At 40.8% G+C, this 21745-nt stretch overlaps 1 protein-coding gene across 1 annotated transcript in view; it reads left to right on the forward strand.

The window, feature by feature from the left end:
- Window positions 1–12184, forward strand: part of LOC145345305 (uncharacterized) — a 30163-nt gene extending 17979 nt beyond the window's left edge. Inside the window, exon 7 of the mRNA XM_080193121.1 lies at window positions 12045–12184. Within this exon, the coding sequence (XP_080049247.1) occupies window positions 12045–12184 (140 nt within the window). The remainder of the gene's footprint in view (window positions 1–12044) is intronic.
- The last annotated feature ends 9561 nt before the right edge of the window (window positions 12185–21745 follow it).

The raw sequence follows: 21745 nt of genomic DNA on the forward strand, positions 1-21745 counted from the left end.
ATTTGGCTGGAAATACAAATATTCTGCTGAGAATCGGCACTACTGGCAGCACCGGATATAAAGTCATAGATTCAGACAGGTTTACAGCATGGAAACAGGCCCTTCAGCCCAAATTAAACACACGGGCCTTTCTTTTTAAGTGAGTCCCAATTGTCCGCATTTGGCTCATATCCTTCTATGCCTATCTTACCAATATAACTGTCTAAATGTTTTTTAAAAGAGAGAAGTGTACCCACTTCTACTACAACTTCTGGCAGCTTGTTCCAGACACTTACCACCTTCTGTGTGAAAACAAAATGCCCCTCTGGACACTTTTGAGTCTCTCCCCTCTCGCCTTAGACCTATGGCCTCTAGTTTTAGGCTCGCCTACCTTTGGGAAAAAGTATTGACTATCTACCTGATCTATGACCCTCATCATTTTATAGACCTCTATAAGATCAACCTCCATCCTTGTATGTTCCAGTGAAAAGTCCTAATCTATTCAGCCTCTCCTTATAACTGAAAATGTCAAGTCTCAGAGCATCCAAGTAAATATTTTCTCAACTCTTACCAGTTTAATAATACTCTTCCTATAATAAAGTGAGTAGAACTGTACACAGTATTCCAAGTGTTTGTTGAAGTTGTACAAATGCCTTGTACAACTTCAACAAGCCGTCCCAAATACTATATTCAATGTTCTGACCAATGACACCAAGCAGAATGCCCTCTTCACCATTCTGTCCAGCTATGACTACACTTTCAAGAAGCTATGAAACTGTACCCCTCGACCTCTTTGCTCTGTAACCCTCCCTAACTCCTTATTATTAACTCAGTAAGTCCTGCCCTGGTTAATCTATCAAACTTCATCACCTCGCATTTATTTAAATTTACCTCCATCTGCCTTTTTTATTCAGCCCACTGGTCCAATTGATCAAGATCCCGTTGCAATCCGAGCTAACCTTCTTCACTGTTCACAACGCCATCAATCTAGTTGTCAGTTGCAAACTTAATAACCATGCCTTCTATATTCTCATCCACAACATTCATATAAATGACAAAAAAAAGTGGACCCAGCACTGATCCTTGAATTTGATGTAGAATGTTTCAGAAAATATGTATAATGTACGTGGATAATGGCCCCTGGTTGTCTTCGTGCAAAAGTCACTGAAGGTAACCACACAGTGGCAGTACAAAGGCCGAATTGTATTTTGGCTTCCAAACAAATTGGATTTGAATACGGGAACATGGATATTCTAATCCATTTAAGCTGCACATTTGTGAGACAACACATGGAATCGTCTGTGTCGTTCTGGACGTTTTATCGGAGGATGTTCCTACTGTAGCGGCAGTGCCGAGAAAGTTTTCCAGACTTATTTCTGGGATGGCTGGACTGACCTTCAACGACTGATTAAGTCAGTTAGCACTATATTCGCTAGAGTACAGAAGAATGAGGGTGAATGCCATAGAAATCTATACAATTCCAAGAGGATTAGACAGGGCCGATGCAAGGAGGATGCTCCTGATGGTTGGGGGGCACAGAACAAGGGATCACAGTCTGAGTGTACAGTGTAGATAGCTTAGGACAGAGATGAGAGAAATATCTGCACTGAGAGACTGGTTAGCCTATGGAATCCTAGAGGAAAGTGTTAGGGCCAAAAAAACATTTTATACTTTCAATTGGCTGTTAGAAATAACACTTGAGGTGAAGGAGCTGAAAGGATATTGTGGGAAGGGGGGATCAGGCTGTTGGACTGGATGGTCAGCAATTATCAGAATGTATGACAGAGCTGGATGAAGGGCCGAGGGGCTCATATCCACTAAGTTTCCATGAGGTTCACGATATTGAATAGAATACATGACAAGCTCAAGTTAAGGGATCGGTTCATGCACGTCTCCTATAAAGTAGACGAGGAAGATATGCATTCAAAAATTAGAGCAAGGGAACGATTAAGAGGTTTAAAATGGTGTAAATAAAAATCACTGATCCGTGGTATTGTATTGCATTGACATAACTTCTCTATTTAGGCAAGAAGGTATGATTTCATAAACCAAGTCAGGACTTGCTAGTCACGAAGGTGTGTTTATAACGCGGCCAAACGGCTGATGATCAGCCTGTAGATGTTCCCTGTACACCTGACAACAAGCTGTATTAATGCAAGTGTCTCTTAATCAGCCACAACCTTAAAAAGCAGGGCCAGTTACTGCAGGCATTTGCCATCCTTACAATATGATTGTCCATATTCAGCAATGTCCTCGTCAAGGTATGGTAGTGGAAAAAAAGAAGCGGAGATATGACTAATGACGAAACTGCAATAAAATAAATGAATTGACGAAAATACATTTTGACACCAACTTGTGATGACAGCATTGTAGTTTCAGCGGAAATCAACCAACATAATTTTACCTGAGCTGTAAATGTTTACTACTAGCAAGATATTGGTGCATTTGAACTTTGAGCAATTATATTCCGTATAAGAAGATAACGACATAAGAACCAGGAGCAGCAGTAGGCCATCTGGGGCCCGAGTCTGCTCCACAATTCAATAAGATCATTATTGATTTTTTTTGTGGACTCAGCTTCACTTACCCACCCGTTTACCACAACCCTTAATTTCTTCACTGCTCAAAAAATTATGTATCCTTGCCTTAAAAAGCATTCAACGAGGTAGCCTCAACTATTTTACTGGGCAGGGAATTCTACAGATTCACAACCCTTTGTGTGAAGAAGTTCCTCCTCAAGTCAGTTCTAAATCTGCTTCCCATTATTTTGCGGTTATGCCCCCTAGTTCTAGTTTCACCCGTCAATGGAAACAATTTCCCTGCGTATACCTTTTCTATTCCCTGCATAATCTTATATGTTTCTATAAGGTCTCCCCTCATCCTTCTGAATTTCAATGAATATAGCCCTAGTCTACTGAGTCTTTCCTCATAAGCCAACACTCTCAACTCCGGAATCAATGTAGGGAATTTCTTCTGCAGCCCCTCCAGTTCCCGTATATACTTTCTCAAGTAAGGAGATTAAAACTGTACACAACGCTCCAGGTTTGGCCTCTCCAGCACCTAATACAACTGCAACATAAATTCGCTGTTTTCAACGCCAGCCCTCTAGCAATGAAGGACAAAATTTCATGTGCCTTCTTAATTGCATGCCGTATCAGCAAACGAACTCCTTGAAATTCCTTCACCAGGACACTTAGGTCCCTCTTCACAGCAGCATGCTGCAATTTGTTTACCATTTAAATAATTATCCATTTTGCTGATATTCCTACCAAAATGGATGACCTCACAAATGCCAACATTGTACTCCATCTGCAAGACACTCGCCCACTTATAGGCCATCTATATCCCTTTGGAGACTTTCAGCATCCACTGCAAGCTTTGCTCTTCCACCCATCTTAGAGCCGTCTGCAAATTTTGACACACTACACTTGGTCGCCAGCTCCAAATCATCTATGTACATCGTAAACAATTGCAGTCCCAACACTGATCCCTGAGGCACACCACTAGTCACTGATTGCCAACCAGAAAAAAAACACCTATTTACCCCCACTCTTTGTTTGCTGTTAGTTAACCAATCGTCTATTCATACTAACATATTGTCCGTAACACCGTACACTTTTATCTTAAGTGGCAGCCTTTGGTGTGACTTATGCCGCACATTTGAAGGTTTCCTCTGGGCGGAATAAAAAAGATCAAGACAAAAATGGCATTATCGAGTACTTCCAAAACATATGAAATTAATTGCAGTTATTTAAGAAAGATAAAATAAAATGAGCAGGTGGCAAAATGGGCACGCGATTTAAAAGAGCATCGTTGAGCTCTGCGTAAGTGACCCAATTGGTTACTTTTTTTTATCTGCGTCATTACTTTCAATAACTACTTAGCTATTAACATCTCTTTGCATGACGAGTGATTCCTATTGCTCTATTAGCAAAGCAACGTTACCTTTTTGTTGCGTATCCATTTGGACTGCAGCATTGAGTCTCAGGAGGCTAAAAAAAATACCAATTTATAGTTGTTTCATCCTGGAAAATGTGTTCCTTCTTACCCAAGCTAAATAATATTCTCTTCTTCCACAGGCACAGTGAGCAACCGCCAGACCTTCAGGTTTTCACGAGTAAGTTTGCAGTTTTTATTCATTTCTTCACTTTTCTTGATTCCAATCTTTTGTCTGTGTTGAATGTCTATACTTTCTATGGGAAACGTTTTCCTTTATATATTTTTTTTAATTTCATCATGACGAATATATCAAACCTTTTTTTTAAAAAACGACGACTGTTCGCAGGAGAGAGTTTCAAAGAAATCACTCAACATTTAGAGTTGGTCCTCCCATCAAACGGTTTATATTCGCTGGCGGGGAGATGGCTTCTGTTAAAACCAATGCCTCTCTCCGACGAACGAAGGAGAAACACCCATTCTTATACATTTTTCAAACATCTACACAGCCAATGTCGGTTGGACCGTGTCCAATAATATTGATTTCAGATTACATACAGCAGTCACATATCCAATTAAAAAAGGCTTGTGCATGATCAGCTCGTGATCTCATGGACGCGACTCATGGTATCTCATCAATATTGTCTTTCTTTCTCCCATCTGGAGTACTTGACTGTACAATACTTTTTGTCCAGTGGGCCTCCTTATCATCTTCCATGACTGTCCTCCCTAATCCTCATTGGCTGATTTTCATCAGAGACGTCAGATCATGAACTAGTACCATTCACCAGTATCTATGACCTTGTACAGAAGCTTATGCTCAAGCCAACTAATGGTGTTCAGGAATGTGGCTAACCCAACTAGTATCAATTTTGTGTCGTTTTAAAATTCTGAACTCCTGTTAACAGGGTGAAACTTACATGCATGCCTTCTGTCATCGCATAACAATAAATTCATGCACATCTATGATATACTATTTATCCCTGCCGACACATATTGCTATACAGGTAACTACGAATATAAATTATTATCCCGGTGCATATTATTCCATCTAAACCTATTCTCTATTTTTTTCTTCAACCACGACCAACAAAGAAACTAATGGCATTGTAGACTGCTTCAAAGCAGGGATCTTCAAGATTTTATAGGATATCCTCGAATAAATTGTAAAAAAAACCAGAATTACTTAGAGGATCAATAGTCGTTTTGCTTTAAACACAGTACGACAAAGAGAGGATCTAGAGTTGTAAGTTGAGGTATTGCATCCCAACAAGTCACTGATTACGAGTGCAAAGATTCCTCCGCACACTCTGAGAACATTCCTTCTGTTATCATTATCTGTTCCAATTGTCACAGTATCAGTATATAGAAGAAAATGTGTTTACAGCGTAACAACATGCAGAGGGATGTTTCGACCGTGAGGCTTCTAAACTGAGCTGCATCTCTGCGGCTATCAAGTGTTTAGATCAATATTTGTTTTCCAGTTTTGGCCAATGCGTACCATATACAGCATACACACATGCTCACAAACACAGAGATGGACACAAGAGTGGAATTAATAGTAACACAGAGTGACACATACACGCACACAAACACACACACATGGAGGCACAGAGTTACACAAGCACACATTGATATGCAAACGCCTATGCATACATGACCCAAGTTCACAGAGGGAGAGACAGATCCACACAAACACACACAGAGGAAAACAACGGCACTGACTCAGGCTTGAGTGCATGCACACAGATGAACACACAGGCATAGCTTGACGCAGGAACACGCAAAAGTACAAATTCAGAGACAAGCAGACTTGTGCATGCAAATACAGACGCGCACAAACACACACACACACACACACACACACACACACACACACACAGTCAGCTTCATACACACCTGTGCACATACACAGGAGCGACCATGCTTTGAAACAGAAAATTGATGTTTGGAAATTATGTATAAATCTTATATGTTGCAATTACATTAAGGGTCTGGAGCCCCAGGCGCAAGAGGACGGAGGGACCGCCTATTTCGCCAACCACAGTACCGAATTTCTGAATGACACAGAGCTCACGTCAAGAAGATCGCAAAAGAAATCTTATTTTATCACATTCATGGAACAATAAGTTGGATCATCAGGACGGAAACTGGTTGTGTATATGAATGACAGAGCAGAATGCGACAAAGAGCTGATCTTATGGCATCCTGCATGTTACTTCAAAGTTAAAGTTATGGAACGTGCTGCTGCCTCGTAACAGCAGGGACCGGGGAACAATTCAGGCCTTGGGTGACGATCTGGGGTTGGAAAGTTCTCTCTGTGTCTATGTCGGGTGCACCAGTTTCCTCCCACAGTCCATAGGCATGCACATTAGGCGCATTGGCCATGTTAAGTCCTCACTTGTTTTTCGAAGATATGAATATAGGGAGGTAATCGGGATAAAGGCGTGGGGTTTCGAGGATGGGGTTTGGGAAACATGCTGTTGAAGAGTCACTGCAGACCCGATGGGCCGAATGGCTTCATTTTGGACTGACCATTTTACAATTAATTTTGAAATGATAATGCGCAAATCGCCACTGCTAACATCATAATTCAAATAATGGCCTTCATTCATGACTGCTGTTAACAATTATGTTGATTGGTCATCCTGGAACATGCATGATACCATCCTTCTTCTGCCAAATATTGACAAGTCTGAATAGAAAGCGATACACGTGTAAATAAAATATTGCATATGCTGGACAGCCTAAACAAGTTATAAAGTATGTTTGATAAACTCGAGAGACTTTGCAGTGGAGAAACAAAGTTAACGATTGGGATCTAAATGATCCTTCTACAGTGCTGTAAAACTTTTGTAAAGGAATTTCAGTTGCCATCTTCCATTATTCATTACAACACAGAAAAAAATCAGTTAGCCATTTAGATTCACAACAATAACTCGGCTTCTCTGCACAGATGCTGACTGGATTATTCAGGGCTCGGTATATTTGTTCTCTTCCATCGCCAAGACCATATAAAACACTTCCATATTGAGGCCAGTTTCTGAACTCCTGTGAGACCATATGTTGTCCATGTTTCCCGTAGTTTTGTTTGATCCGGACCCACTATTCCACCTGCCACACTATTCCTGAGCTGTAGCACCCCATTTACAAACTCACACAAATTGTCATTCCTCGTGAAATCCCGGCTGTTTCCCTGCCATCATCTCAATTTTGAAGCTGTGACTCTTCTTTCAACTCCTGATTATCACTCCATAACTCTGCGTTCTTCCACATCTCATTTCTCATACAACCCACTCGCCACTCCATGAGTTCTATCATTGATGAAAGTGCATACAGACGTCTAGGACATTATCTCTGACATCCGAAGTCTAAATCAGACCACCTAAATTTCCTCCTAAACAGCACAGCTTCAAACCGACCTCTTTCTTCGACATTAGGTTCCAAATGTTCACCTTTCCTGCTTCAGAAGGAAATTAAACATAAACATCATGGTCTGCGGATAAAAGAGAGGGCTGTGAAATATTACTGTTGTTTCTTCCATTGTTCGCTGCTGAGGAAAATAAGGAATAAACTCTCAATGGCAAACGAAGTTGTGTCTCTTGCCAATAATTCAATACAAATGTACGCTAAGTCGTTATTAATCAGTTAAAAGGCACAGATGAACTGCAGATTTGCCATGAGGATGCAAAAGATGGTGCATATCACACACTTCTAGATAATCAAGAAGCTAAACTTCCCCTGAGAGTTGAAATAACTTATTATGTTGTTTAATGGTGGTGTGCAGCTTCACCAGGTTTTAGAGTGACACCACATAAGTTAACATTCTTCTGTATTACGTGTGGAGTGTATGAGAGAGACAACGATTGGCAGATGAAGAATTAGACAGGAAGAGGGACAGAGGGACAGCTTAGGAATTCTGTAGAAACGGAAACATAATCAGCCGACCGCAGATCGGCTACCGACCATAATTTTGCATGAAAAGGAGAATATTAGTTGATTGCTTGAGGCGTTAGAATTTATATTCATTTTATATTTTGGGAGTGTTACCGATATCTGAAACATGACCTGCTAAATGCACCTGTTATTGTCACCGACATCATCGTTGGGGAGAGAGATGTAAACAAAAAGAGTACAAATTACAATATGTTTTGCTTTTGTCTAAAATAGATACTTCCCAATGTTGATTTAGCAATCTATGCCTACGCCAGGTCAGGTTCGAAAATGTTTATATGCCAACCCTGTTTATTTATTTTAAGTGTAAGAATATCATTATGACCAAAATCCAACCGTGAGAAAGCAATTTCAGAATATTAAAAAACAATTTCAGTGCAGTCCAAAATAATATTTGCTTGGTACTTCACTATTCATTTTTGTCCAGATCTTGAGAAGATTATAAATTAGCTACCCAGGAATGAACGGATATAAAAATAGGCAGCCATAAAAAAACACTTTAAAATTGGTCAAGAAGCAGGCAAAGCCAGAAAGCTGTCAAGGGGTCTATTTATAGCTGGAGTGTCCAATTATACAGCTGGTCCTGGGGCATTTCACTGAAGACAATAAATTTAATTTGGCATTTTCATGTATGGCCTCGAGATTTGGATCCATGCGTTATTCTGATGAGTTTAAGGCAGAACCGGTTTAGATTTGTTTCATTTTACTGAGATGGGCTTGAGAAGAAAGGGAATGAGTTAAATCTCCGATCCACAAAGTGTTCTTCACTCCTTGTCTTTCCAAAATGTCACATGTTCACACCCAAGAGGTGGAACATGGGACCTATTTCTGGAAGCAGCATCGAGATGGTGACTTGATTAAGCAGATTGTGTCTCTCAGTAATGTAACACAGCATCTGCTGTCACCTAGCATCGTTTTTTTGCAGATCTTTAAAGAAGCCCATGCCAATATATATCTTGAATTCTGACATCTACCCTAAATTGGGGCGGTGGTGCAGATTGTGACCTGACTTTCTCTGAATTCACTGTTGTTTTCAATGTGGGAGAATTATTTCTGGAGTGGAACCTATTCTGTTTTGAATACCTTCAAACATTTTTTGCACTCATTTATACATATATAGATATAAATGTATAGTATGCAGGATATATTTTATCAACTTTGATAACAAGAACGGAAATGCAGAATATTATGTCAATAGCCATTAATTTGTAGAGGGGAGTGCACAACACGACCTGGGTGTAGATGAAAAGTGAGGATTGTTGCAATTATGCAGGACCTTGGTGAGATCACACCTGGAATATTGTGAAACGTGTTGGTCTCCTTGTCCGAAGAAGAATATTCTCGCTCTGGAGGGAGTGCAGAGAAGGTTCACCAAACTGTTATCTGGGATGACAGGACTGACGTAGGTGGAGATATTAAGTCGGTTTGGATTCTATTCACTAGAATTCAGAAAAATGAGAATGAACTCACAGAATCCTGTAAAGTTCTAATAGCACTTGACAAGTTCGATTCAATTAGGTTGTCCGCAAGGGTTGTGATGCCAGCACGTGGGGTCTCACTCTGAGGATGCAGGGTGGATAGTTTAGGACGGTGATGAAGGAAAAAAAAAACGTGAATAGTCAGCTTGAACCAAAGACAATAGTTGTGTCGATGGCCTTTTGGTGTTATCGTTATACTATTAATTTGGAAATTCAGCTAATGTTCTGAGGGAACGGGTTTCGAATCCCACAGCAAGTGGTGGAATATGAATTCAATGAATAACATCTGGAATTACGAATCTAATAATGAACATGAAAACATTGTTGATTGGAAATCTTCTGTCCTTACACGGTCTGGCCTGCATGAGACTCAACAGCGACAGCAACGTGATTGATTCTGAACTGACCTCTGAAATAGCCTAATAAGCCATTCAGTTCAAGGGCGATTTTGATGAGCAACAATGCTGGCCAGCCAGCGATGCCTATGTTTCACGAATGAAGAAAAAATAAGTCTAAAGCATTAAATGTTTTCGAGAGGTACCTATAGATAGCACTTTCAGGCGAAGGGGATCAAAGGAAATGAGGGTTGGCAGGGTTAGGCTATTGAGTTGGATGATCTGCCATGATAAATGAGAATGATGAAACAGGCTCCAGGGGCCGAATTACGTCACCTGCTCCTATTTTCTATTAATTTATGCTACTATGTTCCAATATTTTGATGTTCGTTGTTTTTATGTGATCCAATTTCCCTGTCATCATTAATAACATTATGTTATTTATCGGGGAACAGTGCACAGTACTGATTTAGCACTACTATCATGTCTCGTGCTTGCACAATAAGCTTTCCATTTTGATCACTTCAACATCGTTCTATCTGCAAAAAAAAGTCCAGTGTGAATCTAATTACCTATCATTTCTCTTTGATCTATCGTTTGCGATCTATTTTATATAAGAACATAACATAAAAACCGACCACTTGAGCCTACTCTGCCATTCAAGAAAGTCATAGCTGATCATTTCGTGGACTCAGCACCATTTACCTGCCTACTCAACATAACCTTTAATTGCTTTTCTGTTCAAATATGTATCCAACTTTGCTTTTAAAACGTTCAATAAATTAGCCTGAACTGCTTCACTGCGCGGGAATTTCACAAAAGCACAATCCTTTGGATGAAGAAGTTACTCCACAACTCAGTCCTAAATCTGCCTCCACCACCCCCACCCCCACCCACCCTCCCGCCCCCCACCCCCCATCTTGAAGCCTTGCCCCCTAGTTTTTGTTTTACCTGCCGGTGGAAGCAAGCTTCATACTTCTATCTTATCTGTTCCCTTCACAATCTTATTTTGCTCCATAAGATCTCCCCTTATTCTTCTGAAGCCCAATCAGTCTGTCCTCATAAACTAGCCCTCGCAACCCCAGAATCAACTTAGTGAATCTATGTTGCATCCCATCAGTGCCAGTATATCTTCCCTCAGGTAAGAAACCCAAAACTATACACAGTGTTCCAGTGGTGACGTCACCAGCACCTTCTACATCTGCAACATGACCTCCTCGTTTTAAAATTCATCTCATTCAATGAAGGATAAAGTTCAGTTGTCTTCTTAATTACCTGTTGCAACTGCAAACCAACTTTTTTTGTGATTAATCCACAGGCACACAGCACCCTCTGCACATTTTTACAAATTAAATGATATTCCATTTTGCTTCTTTTCCTACAAAAATCGATGACCTCACATTTACCATCATTGTACTCCATCTGCCCACTCACTTAGAACATCTATATCTCTTTGCAGATTTACAATGTCCTTTGTACACTTTGCTGTACCACTCATCTTAGTATCATCTCTGAATTTTGAGACACTGCATTTGGTCCCCAAGTCCCAACTCCAATGTGAATTTTAAAAATTCGCTGTCTCAGCATTATTCCCTGAGGAAAATCATTAGTCACTGATCGCCAACTGGAAAAAAAACACCAACTTACCCCCATTATTTTCTTTATTTTAGCTTATTTTGTTTGTTAGTTATTTTCAAATAATGTTCTGGCACTTCCTATCATGCCGAACAGTCTACCATTCTCATTACATTTTTGTTCCTTCATTTTTCTTCGTTCAGTTCCTTCTGCACCCTATTTTAATTAGCGTGGTGTGTCAACTGCTGGATAGACATTTGCACCTTTATTTATTTAATAATTGGACTGTGTGAATTAAAAAACGATCTGTATTGCAATTAAAACGAGTTCAGGTCATGGTTAGAGTGGCATTGAACATATTATTCCGTTCCCGGGGTATTATGTGTACCAACGGGAAACATGAAACTCCTCGCGGTGATCACAGCTAAGCTGCAAACATGACCTTTTTTTTAAGGAAGTTACTCCTTTATTTTATCACAAGAGAAACGAAGCAGCAGTATGCCCTATAGGACTACTTGAACGTGCTCTGCAATTCGTTAAGATAAATTGGATATGATGTTGTCAGCAATTAACTCTCCTGCTGGCCCCCATAACCTTTGACTGCTCTACATTCAAAACTGATGTCCATCTCATCCCTGAATGGATCAAAATTCTAAGGCATCACAACTCTTGGGAAGGAGATTTCAATGACTAACGAACATCTGAGAGAAAACTTTCTTCTGTGCGACTATCTTTATTGAGTGAGAGCTTAATCTGTGAATAACATCAATTACCTTTTTTCTAACAGGATACCACAGTGGTTGGCTAGTCAATGATTTATTATTCATCACTGGTGGGCCTTGGGAAGCCCTACGCCGTCACCTCAAAACTCGCTGTACGGTTGGAGTTCGACTTTCCTCTGATTATAATTCACAGTCCTTGCTGTAATGGTCAATAACCAAATTGGCATCTACATTAATATTGGCATTGTATGTCAATTCTGGAACTTCAAACATCAGGGTAACCGGACCTACATTTAAGCTACTTTCTACAGACTCGACAAAAGAGCATTCTACCCAGATCTACTCCCGTCCCCTCCCCCCGCCTTCAATTCGTATTTCCATGCATAGTTTCCATGACCAGTCCACCTAAACTACACGCCTGCAGACTGTGAGAGCAAACCCAGACAGAGACAGACAAAAAAAAAGCCCACGTAGTCACCCAACGCCAGGATCGATCCCGGATTTCGGGAAGGATCTCTGGTGAGTCAACAGTTTAAACCATTCTGGTACCATGCCGCCCAGCGAACAAAAATATATATGTTAATGTTTATTGTATTTTTGTGTAGTGCTTTAGTCCGTTCCTACTTAATTCAGGATTACAGGAAATAACAGAAAATGGTCCAAATAATGCATAAAATAGTTTTTTTTTACAGTGACAATTAATAGGACGTCTGTTTTTAGTCGAAATGACTTGTTTGTGCCAAAGTTCTACTGGCAATTTCATCTCATGTAATGCAATGAATGATGTTACACTGTGATATTCCATGGTTTTGCCCTTATATGCTTCACCTTCGTAAGTTTCATTCTTCCAAGATCAGAGCCAGCTTATGTTTTAATTATGTCATGGGATGTGGGCGTTACTGCTGAGCATATCATTCGTTGCTCAACCATAGTTGCCCATGATCTCAATGGGTTGCTCAGCCATTGCAGAAGGCACTGAAGGTTCAAACGCAATGCTGCGGGCCTGGACTTACATGCTGGCTCAAATGAAATGGATGACAGTTTGGTGTATTGGAAGACCAATAGTGAACTAAATAGATTCTGACAACAGGAATCAACGATAGTTTAGTTTTCACTATGGCTGAGATTTGATGTAGACTCCAGAGTTCACTGGTTGAATTCAGATTCCATCAGCTGTAGCATTTTTAATTTGAACACATTCACCCAAAGCATTATCATGGACCTTTGGAATACGTATTCCGTAACACTATCAATTTCGCAGACTTAGAATTATATTGTTAAAATCCAGCCCCAGTCATTCACGCAGGAGACACATACAAAATGTTGCGGTACTACCAAAATAGTTATAGAAGAACACAATGTGAGCAGAATTGTTTAGATATTAATAATAAATTAAAAAAAATAAGTGTGTGCCAATGTGACAGTTGTAGGCCCCAGCTCAGACTTCTTGGTTGTAAAAAAAGGCACCTAATTCAATGTAGACGCTATTTGCTAAACATGCATATGGAGAGATCATAGCCATTGCACTGTGGAAAAAAAATAATACTTGATGAGTATAACATCGGCGGTAGTTGCCAGAGGCCGTCCATCAAGAACGCTGATGGACATGCCGCAACAAGTTAGTTCAGATGGCGTGTCGTCATCTGGCTGTAATTCGCTGATAGATGAAAAGACAATCCATTTGAGGCAGACTCTGCCTCATATAATGCACATGCAGCCTACTGGTGTCATTTGTGCGTGGATGTTTACGGCTTCGGCCTCCATTTGCAAGTTGCTGCAACCACGGTTCATCGTCCTGGCCCATGCAAGGCAAACTGATATGTTTTCATTTCCTCCTGCTCGTGATTCTCAGATGCGATAATGATTGTTAGGGCCTTCATGTCATGTGTGCTGTCATCCCAGAACCGAGATCTGGCAGGTTCACTTTTATTTAGCAAACTCATAAAAGTGATAATATTTGGCCTCTAAAAGTCTCACTCCTGCCGATGTCTCTGAGCAAGGGAATCTGTTTTGTAAATGATAGAAAAAACATGTTCCATCTGCCTTCCGTCAGACTGCTAGTCGTGATTTTAATGTTCCACGATATATCCATAACATGCGACAAACAGCAAAACTGACTACCCTTCAACCACGTGTCAGATCCACACTAGGTGCCAGCTTGGTATTATTCCATGACCATGTCGTGAGGCCGCCAATAATAGGGAATGTTTTAGTTTTGAGTCTATCATTTTCCGCACGAAAGAACTATTGTCGGAAAACGTGGAACCCAGGTGGGAAAATGCGCTCAGCATTTCCACGGAGATGTTATTTACTGTGATTTGCTGGAGTAGCCTTGCAATTGATTGCACGTTGAATAATCTTTACTTTGACTTGAATTTTATGTGACTAATCATAAAGGCGGATATAGGCCCAGCACTGATAATGTGGCTGATTTGACTGAAACCCAGGCGAATACTCTGGAAGAGATGTTCGACCCCTCGTGGCAGCTGGTGGAACTTCAATTGGAATAATCACTCAGGAATTAACAGCAAGATATTTTAAGTGTGACCGCCTTGCAATAGTCATTGATTGGTGTGGCAGGGAAAAGGACAACATAACATGACCCCTTGAGGAAGTTAAGTTGCCGTCTATGTTTTTTAATGGTCCACATGGGCATCCATGTCCACAGCTTAAAAATGACATTGAGATGTTTCTCTTAAAGTTTAAAGATGGAAGAAACGTTCGACCCCTCGTGGCATCTGGTGGAACTTCAAGTAGAAGAATCACTCAGGAATGAACAGCAAGTCCTTCTTAAACGTGACCGCCTTGCAGTAGTCATTGATTGGTGTGGCAGGGAAAGGAAAGGATATCATGACCCCTTGGGACAAGTTCCCATTTTTGCCTTTTAATGGTCCACACGGGCATCGACGTCCACAGATTAAAGATGGCATTGAGAAAGAAAAATTGCAACAGACTTCTGTTTGGACTGAATCAGTAAACATTTTTTTGAAATCCTTCATTTGCTATGCATTATTCTTTCTGAGAAAAAAAGCATGAGATATGATCATACATCAGCCCAAACGTTTGGATTAGATTAGACACCTCAAGGAGGTGTTCCAGTTACAGACTGGTGGCAAAATAATTTGCTTCAGTCCCTCGCCAAGGCGCGGACTCAATTTCGATTCCAGCCTTGGGTGACTTTGCAAGAATTTGCAAGTTCGACTCGTGTCAGCGTGAGCTCTTCTCGGTGCGTTGGTTTCGCCCCATTGGTTAGATGGAGAAGTCTTCGTAAATACACAGGGTACAGATGTAGGCTGGAAGTGGAAGTCTCGGCCGCATGCGGTTTTGGAGAGTGGGTGTAGACTTGATGACACTACACTGGAGGGATGTCACAGTTTGTCTCAGAAATCATTCATTTTTCGACCGTGGTTTAGCTTTCATGATATAAATTGATCACTCTTGCAAAGTGAATCGTGTTAGTTGTAAAACAAGGGACTTAGGACTTTGGAACACAGAAGGCCAGTCTGCCCTGCACTTCTGCACCATGTAGGCCCTTCGTTATTTTCATGGCAAATCTGCTGTTGTCCAGCCCCCCGAATTCAGTATCACTGTCTCTTTGCTCCTTTCAATAAAGCAGCGCCCCGATCTCCCCCACCCCCGCCGCCACCACCAATTAACCCTTAAACTCTTGTCTGTCAAAAAATATTTAACTGAACCTTGACTACATTCGCTGGTCCAACTGACGTTGCGGGTTGAGGGAAAAAAATCGCATGCAAAAGAGAACTTCGCAGCATCAACAAAAATCCTCATTCCACCCAGAAATTCTGATTTCTTATTCACAAACGTTGTTCCATTTTTCTAGTCTATTATACATGTGGCAACATCCATTACTTTTTTGTGTTTTCAAAGCTAACAGTTTCTAAATTTCGATTAGATAAGCACCATTATTCTAAATTCTAAATGGGCCCTTAAGTAATATAAGGATTATTTGTTCCATGAATCTAAGCATAATTGATTGCACAAGTACGAGGACACTCAAAAAGTAGAAACAGTCGTAGAACATCGCACCCCACAAACTTGCCACGGCATTAAATACGATCATGGGTGATCTATGTCGACCACAACTCTTTTAGCATGCCATTTTCCCATAGCCCTCTCTTCCTTAACCTGTGGAATATATATCCACATCCACTTTAAATTCTTCCAATGACCCAGCCCCCACTATACTTAACGACCGATAAAGCACTGGATGCCATCAAAATTAGTCTTTCATCTAGCACGTTGATTAATTACAAATCTGCCCGTCCAGAGTGATATTAACCCTTAAAAATAATGAAACACAATTTATAAATAGATTGACGTTAAATATGCAGCACAAGCCTATCCTACCTCTCTTCATAACACGAAATGTTTCCCCTCAAAACTGCGAGCAGATGTATTGTGTATTGTTCGTATTTCTCTGCTTCCCAATATTTCATAACATCTGCATACGTCTGTTTCTGTCTAAATGTCGCTATCATTCTGTAGTGTTCAATGAACATGATATCGTATGTAATGCTGAACCATACGTTGGTCAAACTGAATGCATTCATATTGGGTTAGAAGTTTATCTGCCTATCTGCAGAATGCCGAGTTCACCATCATCCTATGTCCTTCGATCAGTTTGTCAACGGGAATTATCTTAAAGTAAATTGTTGCTTGGAAGGTGGCCCGGAAATTATGACAGATTTCCCGACGGTGAAGGTGTATGCTGGCTGTCTAGTCTCAATAATAGGCCAGGAAGACTTTTTTTCAGCATAAATTTTATTGATATCCTCCAACTGTTCAAATTGTAATTGGATATTATAAGCATCATTCGCAGAGTCGCATTTTCTGCATTTGGACCATCCTATTCTATTCTGAACCCGCAATTAATCTAAAAGCAATCTCAGCATCGAAAATAATCTTTAAAAATTGCCATCTTCAGTCAGGCGTTGCAATGCTATATCCTAAAGCAACAGTTGTGTTATAATAAATGATGATTGTGTTCCGAAATGTCAAAGTCATGTTAGCTTACGTACCTTTCAACGTGACTATCAGTATTTATTGTAACCTCACTGCAGGTCCATCCAATTCCACTGTAATTGACGAATTCTGTTGACCATTCTGCTCTCTCAGTTACACCAAACTCTTAAGCTGACGTGACTGTATTTTAATGCTACCTCTAAAATTGCACCCCGTGTCGCTCACTCCTTGCGCGCAGCTACAACGTACATCTCTCTCGCAAGTGTAAGTCATTGACTGCATTACAGATGCTATTTGGAGAGCCCTCATATCCTCGCGTATAAAGCCTCCCTGCTCTGGACGTAATATACAAGTTGAGCGCGAACGATTAGCTTAAATAGTTCAACATAACGTCATTGTTCGTTAATCTATGTAGCTGATAATAAGTCCCGGGATACGGGGAGCTTTATATGCCGATACTTATACCTGTCTTGACATGTTTAATTACTTATGTTGATATTTATATAGATGATCTGGAGGAGGGAACCGAGTGTATGGTGTCGAAATTTGCTGATGACACCAAGATTGGTGGAACGGCAAATTGTGCGGAGGGTGTGGAGAGTCTGCAGAAGGATCTAGATAGGCTGGGCGAATGGGCCAGGAAATGGCAAACGGAATTTAATGTTGGCAAATGTGAGGTTGTCCACTTTGGTAGGAATAATGGTAGGAAGGACTATTACTTACATGGCGAAAAACTGCAGCAGGCGACGGTGCAGAGGGACCTCGGGGTCCTTGTGCATGAGTCGCAAAGACCCAGCCTGCAGGTGCAGCAGGTGGTCAGGAAGGCTAATGGGATGCTGGCCTTCATAGCGAGGGGGATTGAATATAAAAGTAGGGAGGTCTTGCTGCAGCTGTATAGGGCATTGGTGAGGCCGCAGCTGGATTACTGTGTGCATTTTTGGTCGCCGCACTTACGCAAGGATATTTTGGCCTTGGAGGGAGTGCAGAGGAGGTTTACTAGGCTGATACCGGAGTTGAGGGGGTTGAGCTATGAGGAGAGGCTGAATAAACTAGGCTTGTACTCGTTAGAGTTTAGAAGAATGAGGGGAGATCTCATTGAGACGTATAAGATGATGAATGGGATGGATAGGATAGAGGTGGAGAGACTCTTCCCGCTCAGAAAGGACAGTAGCACTAGGGGGCACAGCCTCAAGATAAAGGGGGGGAGGGGCGGTTTAGAACGGAGTTGAGGAGGAACTTCTTCACTCAAAGGGTGGTGAACCTCTGGAATTCTCTGCCCGTTGAAGTGGTGGAGGCTGCCTCGCTAAATATTTTTAAGACGCGGATTGATGGGTTTTTGATAGGCAACGGGATTAAGGGTTATGGGAAGAGGGCGGGAATGTGGATCTGAGCCACGACAGATCAGCCATGATCTTATTGAATGGCGGGGCAGGCTCGAAGGGCTAGATGGCCTACTCCTGCTCCTAGTTCTTATGTTCTTATAGCCGCTGTTTTCTCTGTTCCTGCATACATATTTGATTGTTCACATTTAACTTACGTGGTGCCTACTTGCTGTAGCTATAAAAATGATGTATTTCATTTTTCTCTACATTCAAACGTACCTGTCCAGTCGTTCAAGCAAATTGCCTATGTCCTTCGGAAATTATTTATACCCTTTGCACAATCCAAAACATGTGCACAGCATGTCAGGTGATGTCCTGCACACCGAGTTTTAGCTTGTGAAAATATATCTAAAAGATCATGGACCCCAACATTGGCCCTTTGGAAATGTAACTACAAACCTTCTTCCAGCCCGAAAATAAGAATAATTTTACATTGTGTTTTTGTGAAACATGTACAAATTGTTGAATACTGCTCTGGATTTACTACAAGTCAATTACGATATAGGTAATTTCTGAGGAAACGCGATCATGGTCTGTGTTATCAAATCTAGAAGAATCCAGTCTCATCATTTTAATTGGTCCACTGACATATGGCAAGTGTCAAATTTCCTGCAAAGTGCACCAAATTCGGGACACTTATTCCTCGCAAAAAAAACATTTTTTTTTTAACCTTTGCAATTCTTCACAGTTTCAGGCTGCTTCACTGTTTTAGAAACTAATGATTCGCCTTTCTGCAGCTTATCAAGTGTATACACGCTATGTTTTTTGTAAGAAAAGGTTTGAACGTTACATTAGTTACTTATTAAGAATCTTGAGCGCACAAAGATTTAGTTCTTGTATCAAAGAGGACACCTTCCTTCAACGATGTTGTCTCCAAGTGACACCGTGAATCAGGGGTCTCTTATTTCCCTGTGCATTCTTAACCAAGAACATTCTTGAGGCAATTTAGTGATGCCTGATTCATGTTCAAGTTCACAATAGTAATGCTGCAGATGTCGATCACATATGTGGTTGTAATCAGCTAAGCATTGCTGCTAATGACCACATATGAATTTCAAACAATCAGAATGAGGTTTCTCGGCAGGGATATATTGTGTTTGAATGGTACAGTCTTCACCCAGAAAACTGTATCCCATTAAATCCAGCCCTATTACGTGAAATGAGCGACGTGCCAGTCAATCAATCTCACGCAATGTCATCATTTGGAAGTAACAAGTTGGCAGACGGCCAAGTTCAAATTCGGTACCCACAGAACTTGGTATTGAAATAAAGAGACAAATCGCGGATTTTCTTGATGAAAGATATTCAGTCAGCTTCTGAATGTCCATTAAAGAGATCATTTAGTTTAACGTGTAAATATTCGGACATTCAAACAGATGCATTGCAACTTCAATATCACGTTTTAATTTTCCTTTTCAACCAGTATTTCTCCTATTTTCGTGGACCGTTTTCATAAGCATTTGAATCAGAGCCGATTCCTTCCTCCACTTCGACTCTTTCCAGATTCTCTGCATCGTTTCTGTGATTAAGAGTGGCATACGTGATGAAATTATCGTTGGTTTCATCTGAGGTTACCTGTAATTGAATTATATGTGGATGAAGTTAATGATGAGTCTAACGAAGACCAGAGCAATGGACATTTCAAGAAAAGCAAGTAGTTCGAGATTGAATAACTTAATTCCTAATCATTTCTCTTATTTTGCCCTGGATTTGCGCTACACTGGCAAGTCAGAAATTGTTGCCAGGAACTATTTTAAAGGTGTAGCGCGCTAGACTATCACATTGCATAGCTAAAAATCAAACATATTTCTCAGGGCCTTCAGTGCTTTGTAAATCAAAACATTTGAGGAGTACCGAATTCCCTCTCTAAGATGCATCAGTAAACCCAGATGTAGCTTTGTTTTACAAGTCGCGCAATTGTTTTACGTGCGTGGAAATCAAGTCGGTCTTGTGAAGTGACAGCACACTCCATTTCTACGCAAGTTGTGCTTTATGCCCATTAGATCGTACAAGTCTCCTGCCGAAGGTAGTCTTGTAAATCGAGAAATGACCTTACTTTGATGAACCAGTACTTTACTCCAATTCGATTTCCAGGATCATTTGGTTGTAACTTGCAACATGAAAGAGGCACGTTTTCATCCCATCAATAAAAACAATATACATTATCGAGGATGCCCTCCTTGATTCTGTGCCCTGGAGCCACGCAAACGCACCTTCTAGGCTCTTACACTTTTTAGTGGCTAACGGCTGCTTCTGACATTGATTTGATCAAAGGGTAATTTAATTTTAAAGCATTATATGAACTGGATGTGAATGTATGTCATTAAAATGCTTTAAATTATAATGTCCTAGCATTTTTTATTAGAGTAGCAATTAAGTATCAACTCTGCTTTGCGAGTCAGTCCTAGTTGAAATCTTAAATTGCTGTGTAAATTTATCACCTTGTTTATATGAAAACATGATATGTTAAGAAAACTCATTGCATGACTCAGCTGCTCATAATGAAAAGGATGTACACAAACACATTAGGTCAGTGTGGATCATTACACATCAACTTTAATCGTAGCTTCCAGAAAAAAAAAACTAAACATGTTTCATAGCTATTCACTGAGACCTCTAGAAACAACATCTGTTCCACCATTCATTTTTGACCATGGTTGATCATTGAATCCTTTTCAACAAATAATGCCGGCTTATTTTGTTCTTTCTTTCCAGTTTTCAGCGGGGGCATTAAAGGCCAGTATGCGCTGCCAGAGGAGGTGGCGGAAGCATGCACATCCGCAACATTTAAGAGGCATCAGAATGAGTGCATTAATAGCGAATGAATCGTGGGATAAGTGTCGGTATAAAGTGATCGGGCACAATGATCAGCACAGGCTTGGAGGGCTGTTCCTGTGCTGAACGTTTCTTTGTTCTTTGATGCAAACTGAATATTTGCTGGCAAGCGTTAAGCGTGGAAGATTGTCGACGCTCTATTCAGGTGCGTGAAGTAACCGGCACACGCACCCTCAACATTAAAGGATGCTATACGGCGCCATTGCATAACGGCAACCTAATGGCTGGTCGGGTATTCGCTTCTGCTCCTTTCACCTATCCAATCTCTAGAACTGACGGGTGGATCTTTATTTATTGGGCAAAACCTTGAATTTATGGCTGATGGCTTACATTGCGGCAACAACCGCTAACTCGATCAGAACGAGCTGTGTGAGTGCAGCCTGGAGATGTGTGTGTTGGCGCGGGGTGGGGGGGCGGGTACGTTGTGGGGAGGCGGGGCTACTATGGTAAACAACGATGTTTTCTCTTGGATGTTGCTCAGCCTTTCGACGAATATATCCCAGTGCTCAGTGGTGTTCTGAGTGATAATTCATAGAATACATGTTAGAATGGGTTAGGCAGATTAA

This window comes from Carcharhinus amblyrhynchos, chromosome 7 (assembly GCF_965287045.1).
Source record: "Carcharhinus amblyrhynchos chromosome 7, sCarAmb.v2.hapA, whole genome shotgun sequence".
In the NCBI taxonomy this organism is placed as follows: Eukaryota; Metazoa; Chordata; class Chondrichthyes; order Carcharhiniformes; family Carcharhinidae; genus Carcharhinus; species Carcharhinus amblyrhynchos.